The sequence below is a fragment of the Nematolebias whitei genome, chromosome 2 (genome assembly GCF_014905685.2).
Source record: "Nematolebias whitei isolate Nwh7 chromosome 2, NemWhi1, whole genome shotgun sequence".
NCBI lineage: Eukaryota > Metazoa > Chordata > Actinopteri > Cyprinodontiformes > Rivulidae > Nematolebias > Nematolebias whitei.
Window position 1 is genome coordinate 48,646,424 of NC_056499.1, and position 8,015 is coordinate 48,654,438.

Here is an 8,015-nt window from a genome sequence, read left to right on the forward strand (position 1 = left end):
TATAGTCCAGGTGCACTTTCTGTGATCCAGGTGTAGTTTCTATGGTCTCTATTGTTTAGATGTAGTTCATATGGTCCAAGTGCAGTTTATGTGATTCAGGTGTAGTTTACATAGTCTAGGTGCAGTTTCTATAGTCCAAGTGTGGTTTCTATGGTCCAGGTGTAGATTATATGGTCCAGACATAGTTTATATGGACCAGGTGCAGTTTCTTTGGTTCAGGTGTAGTTTATATGGTCCAGGTGTAGAACCTATGGTCCATATATAGTGTCTATGGACCAGGTGTAGTATCATTGGTCTAGGTGTAGTTTCTATTGTCCAGGTGTAGTTTTGATGGGAACAGAAACAAAAGAAAATCACAAGGAACGTGGCAGGAGAGAACAGAGAGTAAAGACAGCAGCAGAGTGAGGAGATGTGTTCAGGTTGTCCTCCAGCAGTCTTAAGTCTAAAGAGTAAAGTATAGTTCAGGAAACCTAATCCAAACCTAAGTATAGGACTTTTCTAAAGGGAAAGACAAAGTCTAGTTTTAAAAGTCGACAATGTGTCAGTCTCATTGACAAAAACTGCACATCGGTTGCTCAAGTGAAGAATCACATGTGATTCTTGACCTGCCATTGTGTATCTGTTCCTCTCAAACCCAGCCAGTCGAAGCAGGTCCACTTGTCCTGAGCCTGGTTCTGCTAAAGTTTCTTACTCATGAGCTAGTTTTTCCTTTCTACTGTCGCCTTCATGCTTGCTCAAAACGAGAGTTCTGTGATGGAGTTAAGCCCAAAGCAGTCTGCTCCTCAGATAAATAATAATAAATTATTATTTATATATGAATGTTCCTGTTCAGTGCCCTGAGACGACTTCTGTTGTGACTTGGCGCTTGATAAATAAATAAATAAACTAAATAAACAAGTAAGGAGATGGATAACTGAAACCTCTGCCATTTTTGGAAACTCTAGAAAGCACAAGTCTGGGAGCCAAGTGCTGTGTTTGGAAAATATGGAGCCATGAGATATTTAATATAAGATGGTCTTGGTTGTTGAGAGCTTTGTATGTTACAATTAAGATGTTAAATTCTGACAGGGAGCCAATAGAAAGCAGCTAAAACTGAATAAATGTGATCTATCCTAACTCTCGTCAGAGCTCTAGCAGCATCAAACTTTCCAAAATGTTGCTGCTGGGTTATTATATTATTGTCTATTGTACTGAATTATATTACTGTCTATTGTACTGAATTACATTACTGTATATTGTACTGAATTATATTACTGTCTATTGTACTGAATTATATTACTGTCTATTGTACTGAATTATATTACTGTATATTGAGTAATATGTTCCAAATGTTTTGAACTATATTAAACTGTAAGGAAAAGTTATTTTAACACTAGAATAGAAAATCGGATATAATTACATACCATTATACCTAATACAGTTAGATATAAAAATGTTTAAATGGAGTGAATCAATTTTCAGAAAAAGAAGAGCAGTTGTTAAGCAGTGATAGATAATAGGAAGCACATTGAGCCCCTCTCATGATTACAGAACCTAACAGAAAGTCAGGCTGGGTGTGTCCCCCTCATTGGCTTATAGAAAAATACAACTTTTGGTAATACCATGAGATCATAAAGTGCTGGGATACACCCTTACAAAGTGGCTATCAGCTCAAGACATCATGTTGCACCCTCAGATGTATTTGTTTTAGAGATTAAACGGCTCAAATCTTCATCCCCTGCAGTAACGAAGCCTCCTACTTGGCAGAGGTGTTTGGTCCATTTTGGATGATCAAAGTTTATCGCTATGAGTTCCAGAAAGCAACCTGCTGTTTCTGCTGTCCTGAAGAAGATGAAGGTTTGTGTACACACTCACCAAGATGTTATTTCACTCTTTAATACATATTGTGGACCATTTAAAAATAATCCACAAGAAGAATGATTATAATTTAGAACAAGATACTGTAGTTGATATTTCAATGGGTTTCAAATGGGAGATGTCTTCCTCCTACCTCCCTTTTCCCCAAATAAAGCAGTGAACATATTAAGTCTCACCATTAAGCCTATCATATTATATGTTCTTTTTTAGAGAGAAACTAATCTTTCATGTTTTAAAATAAATTTATTTTGATACAACCCCCTCAGACAGCTTGAAGTTTAAGCTCCCAGATGGAAAAAAAAAAAAAGTAAATTGGGTTTAATGTTCCTGTTCAGATTACCAGGGTAAAATGTCCCTGTGAGTATGGGGTGCCATTTGTAAAGTTACACAGTCAAAAAATAACAGCAATATTTGGGTTCATAAAAAAAAAAAAAAGTTTTTTCTTTTCAAAGACATATTTTTACCATGTTTTTCATACAGTTATGAATGTCATGAATCCAAACTAAATATTTAATATACAAGCTAAATATTTAGTTTACAAACTAAACATTTAACTTGCACGTTAAATATTTATTTAAGTTAAATATTTAACTTGCAAGCTAATATTTAGCTCTACACTAAATATTTAGTTTACAAACTAAATGTTTATGTCCAAGCTAAATGTTTAATTTACAAACTAAATTTTTAACTTGCAAGTTAATATTTAGTTAGTGAACTAAATATTTAGGTGTAAATTAAATATTGAATTTCCAAGCTAAATATTTATTTTCAAAACTAAACATTTAATTTTCAAACTAAACATTTAATTTCTAAGTTAAATATTTAATTTGCTTAGTACCGTAAATATTTAGCTCCGACCTAAATATTTATTTTCCAAGATAAACCTTTAATTTCCAAAATAATTATTTAATTTGCTAACTAAATATTTAGCTCAGACCTAAATATTTAACTTGCAAGTTAAGTGTTTGATTATTAAACTAAATATTTGGCTTGTAAATTAAATATTTAGTTTCAAACTATAACATTTATAAATGTATGAATAACATGGTGAAAATATGACTTTGGAAAAAAAAACTATTTTTTCTTATGAAAGCCTAAATAAACCAAAATATTGCTGTTAATTTTCGATTGTGTGACTTTACAAACGGCACCCCATATATATGAGCATGTTAGCAGTTGATTAGACATGTTGGTGTTTTTCTTCCAGCTGAAGAGGAGTTTGTGGTTGATGATGAAGACAAAGGCAGTCAGAAGGTCATCCACAATGAGACCCAGAGGGTGGCGTACAGCTACTTCTTCTTTCATTTTGTCTTCTTCTTGGCCTCGCTGTATGTCATGATGACCCTCACTAACTGGTTCAGGTTAGACAGTAACGTCAGTTTGATATTTGGATGATTTTATCTGTTTCCTTTTGTAACTGTTGATGCCTTTTTGAAGCTATGAGTCAGCAGTGTTGGAGACCACCTTCACACACGGCTGCTGGTCTACCTTCTGGGTGAAGATGTCATCCTGCTGGGCCTGTGTGATCCTGTACCTCTGGCTGCTGCTCGGCCCTCTGTGCAGCTGTCAGAACGAGTCCAGACCTCGGCGTTCCCGCATCAAACGTCGCCCAGCATCCTGCCGACATGTCAGCGTCAGTGTTTGACGGAACCTGAGGGCAGCCAGGCTGGTGGGAGGCAGGTATGACTGTGACAAGAAGACAGATGACTTGAGCTCCCACGGTGCTTTGGAGGAAGAAAGTTTGATGAATGGAGGTCAGGGGTCAAAGACTCAGAGGTGTGAGAAGAGGACTGAGGGGACTCGGCGCCTGGTGCCCATTGATTTGTGAAGAATTGGCTCTAGTGTCAAACACTCTAAACTACACCATTATGAAGAACATGGCGGTCTGAAAACACACTTAGAACAAGTTGCCAAAGGAACACAAACCAGTGGACTGTCTCACAGAAATGAGCCACGAGGATGAATAAAATTCAGGGTTTTACTCTTCACATTTTATTATATTTTTTATTTCATCTCAGTATTTGGACTTGTAATGTGTGCACAATAATTTTAGCTTTTTACTGCAATATTGCTGCTGAGGAATAAACTTTAAACATTTAGAACATTTTCTTTTCTTTGGGGAATAAAGAATCTGCACTGAAACAAAAGAAAATATATTTAGGCCACTGATCTCACACAAACATCATGGTTGTGATCATGAAAATATTGTTCAAAAACTACAAAAGAAACAAAATTTGCATAAAAACAACAAAAATTGACAATTGAGGAATTAAACTCCACAGTTTAGTTGCATCAAAGACTTCTTTTGTACACAACTGTTGTCGCTTGCCTCCTTATTGTTTTAATATAAAGATCAATACAATAAAGCCAAACAACTTGACAGATTGTGTAAAATTAATGAACTAAAGAAAAACATGTATTCAGCTGGTGTGTTGAGTCACTGTTGAAGCCTTTTCATTTTCATTTTATCTGTTGTCACCTCGTTTAAAATCAAATCAATAATATTGAACTATATTGGCGGCTTATCAATTTTAGCCAGATATAAATCATAATTTATTGTCCATTTTGTTATAGATGCAACCAATTTGTATAAAAATGTTTTGCTAAGTTCCAGTGTGTAACATTTATAAGTATTTGATAAAAATAAAAAACCCTGTAGAGTTTTGTAAAACTTATAGAGCAGTTTGCTAATGTGGCCCCACCCTGGAGCAAGGCATGGTGAAGGAACTCGTCGTGCACCTGGTGAGCATCTATGGGACCTGGTAGAGCTCAGCTCAAATTAGTTACATGGGTTTTCCTTCTCCAGCTGCGGGAGAGGCCATACGAGTCAGCTATGATACCAATGGGTGGTAGCTGCTGGAGGGAGCCTTGGCCCTTTGACCCATATGTACCAAAGTTGGCTCTTGACACATGGAATGACATTTCTCTGGTGAGGAAGAAGACTGAGCTTGTGTATGAGGTTGAGAAGTACCGACTAGATATAGTTGGACTCACCTTGATGCACAGCATCTGGAACCAATTTTCTTGGCAGTGGCTGGACGTTACACAGAATCAAAATGACACAGAATCAGAAAGCTTTTACTGTCAATGTATCACGACGAAAGTATAAGTGCAGCTCCTGTAAGGTGCCTACAATAAAAACTCATGTCCCCTTCCTACATTCATACCATTCACACAGTAAAAGTAATAATAATAAAAGTAGAACAAAACTACGTACTATCCAAAAGTGGGTATTGCACATAGTTAAACAAATGTTACACCCAGTACAAGGCACAATGTAATGACAACAACGAACTTTAAAATGAATAATATGCATAAAAGTGTCAGCGGAGATGCTCTGAGCTCTGCTGAGACAGCGTGGCCTAGTGATGTCCTCCAACAAGGGCAAAGGGCAGCTAAAAATCTTTTCTGAAGTCCTGGTTATTCTTTGCAGGACCCTACTGTCAGCAGCTGAGCAAGTAACAAACCACATGGTGGCACAATACATCAGCACTGACTCTGTGGTGGTCTGATAGAAGGACACCAGCAGTTTCTCCCCAGGGGTCTCCTCCACAACATCCATACAAGTGGAGTCTCTGCTGTGCCTTGTTGACCAGTGCTGACATATTGGTGGTCCAGGTGAGACCTTCAGTAATGTGTACCACCAGAAATTTGAAGGAGGACACTCTCCTCACGTGCCCCATTGATGGTCAGTGGAGCATGGTCCTCTCTCTGTCTTCTAAAATCAATGACCATCACTTTGTTTTTTGAAGTATTCAGCTCCAGAATGTTGGTGCACCACTCTGCCAACACATGTATTTTCCCTCTATTAGCTATCATCACCCATGATCAGGACGATCACAGTGGTGTCATCGGCAAATTTTATGATGGAGTTCAAGGGGCGGATGGAAGCGCAGTCATGCGTGTACAGGGTATACAGAGGATTTAGCACACAGCCATGAGGTGGGCCGGTGCTGAGCATCAGAGTGGAGGAGCGGAACTGGCATAACTTAACGAGTTGTGGTCAGTTGGTCAAAAAAAATCCATGATGAATAGATCCAGATGGAGGGGGGGGGGGGGATGTGCAGATCATTGATCTTCTCCACCAGGATGTTGGATATGATGGTGTTAAATGCCAAGCTGTAATCAATGAACAACATAAAGACACAGGTCCCCGGGAGTTCCAGATGGTTCAGGGCTTTGTGGAGAGTAGTGGCGAGGGTGGCTTTTGTAGACTGGTTTTCCCTGTAGGCACACTGATATGGATCAAAGTTCTGGGGGATGCGGGACATAAGGTGCTATAGAATACCATTCAAAACACTTTATGACCAAAGACGTCAGTGTCGCTGGCCTGTAGTCACTGAAATCCTTTGTGATTATTTTCTTTTGCACTGGCATGATGGTGACAGCCTTCAGACAGGATGGGACATCAGCCTGTGACAAGGATGTATTAAAAATCCCAGTTAGGACTCCTGTCAGTTGGTCTGCACATGTGCAAAGTGCTTTGCCCAGTACTTTGTTCCTGCAGCTTTGTGAGGGCTCACAGCCTTCAGTACACACTTGACCTGGTGATGCTGGTTCATGAGAGGTAGAGGACTGGAGGATCATCAAGATGCTGATGATGTAGTAGGTCTAGGTTATTCAAATCAAGCACAGAAGAAATCAAGTTCAACTAAGGCATCCACATTGACTGCAACTGGCAAGTTGCCATTGTAGTTCATCAGGTGGTGAATCCCTTGGCACAACCTATATGAGTCGTCCTCCAGATGTGATTCCACTTTCCTCCTGTACTTCTCCTTCACTGCCTTGATGCCTCTCCTGAGATCAGATTTTGCTGTACTGACAGAACTCTGTTAAGTGACTTAAAGGCAAAGTTCCGGGCCCTCAAGAGTGCCCTCACCTCTGAGTTCATCCAAGACTTTTGATTAGGGTAAACCTGGATCTTTCTGTTCACAGTAACAGTATCTGTACAATATCTGATGTATGACAGCACAGCATCTGTTCACTCAGGATGTCAAATCTAGTCCACTCTTTGTTCTGGAATCAATTCTGCAAATGATTAGGTGCTCCCTCTGGCCAGATTGTTACAGTCTTAACCATTAGCTTAGTTGTTCTCCTGAGTGGGGTATATGCAGGGACAAGGAGCAGGGAGAGGTGGTCAGACAAATCCAGGTGAGGGATGGGGACAGTCTGATAAGCACGCTTCAAGTTGGAATAAACTTGATCTATCATCTACTCACCTCTGGTTTAGGAATGTATGCATTGTACAAATCTAGGGAGCACTGACTTTTGACTGGCTTTGGGAAAGTCTCCAGCAGTGACGAAGGCTCCCTCTGGGTTATCCTGTATGTGTTTAGTGCTGCCATCATGCAGAAGAAGGCTGTGCCAGCATTAGCATCGAGGGGAATGTAGACTGCAGGTATGACTACTAAAGTTAGCTCTCAGGACAGACAGAAGGGTCTACAAATGATTGAAATGGCCTCCAGATCAGGAGAGAATTGGGTGTAGATAACATTATTTGTACACCAGTCATTTTGTGTGAGTGTGTGTGAATGCAAAGTCTCCCACCTCTGCTCTTACCAGAGTCACCATTCTGGTTGTAGCGATTCAGGCTGCGGCCTATAAGCTCAACAGTGGCATTAGGGATGAGTGGGTGTAGCCAGGATTCTGTAAAAATAATTTTGCAGCAGTCTGGAATAATGTTGTCTGTCAGCCATAGCTCAAATTTGTCTGTTTTTTGAATGACGGATCTGGCGTTAGATAGAAAGATGCTCAAGATCGCCGGCTTGGATGGCTGTTGCAAAAACTTTAAACTTGCTCATAACCTCTGTCCTACACATGATTCCAACAGTCCTCAATTCAGATTGGGTGTAGGAAAATTTGTGTCCTCTCACAGTGTCACATTCATGTAACAACACAATAATAAAAATGCACCAAAACAGGGAGCCAAAAGCAACTGCATCCATAAACATTGCCATCTTGTTTAGTCTTTAAATGAGAAAAAGTCCAATGTGAATTTGCCCATGGTGCCAGGCACCAGATGGTGTGGGTCTAGTCTACATATGCCCCCCCCCCCCCCCCCCCCCGGCTCTGCTTGTGCACTGAAGATTTCCCCTGTAGATAAGAGACTAGCTTCCCTACACCTTCGGGTGGTGGGATGGACTCTGACTGTTGTTAAT

General features: G+C 39.8%; 1 protein-coding gene across 1 annotated transcript in view; it reads left to right on the forward strand.

Moving 5' to 3' along the window:
• Positions 1-3,502, forward strand: part of serinc4 (serine incorporator 4) — a 49,395-nt gene extending 45,893 nt beyond the window's left edge. The window contains exons 7-9 of the mRNA XM_037694677.1: positions 1,724-1,836; positions 3,065-3,218; positions 3,295-3,502. Coding sequence (XP_037550605.1) covers positions 1,724-1,836; positions 3,065-3,218; positions 3,295-3,502 — 475 coding nt within the window. The remainder of the gene's footprint in view (positions 1-1,723; positions 1,837-3,064; positions 3,219-3,294) is intronic.
• Positions 3,503-8,015: the final 4,513 nt, after the last annotated feature.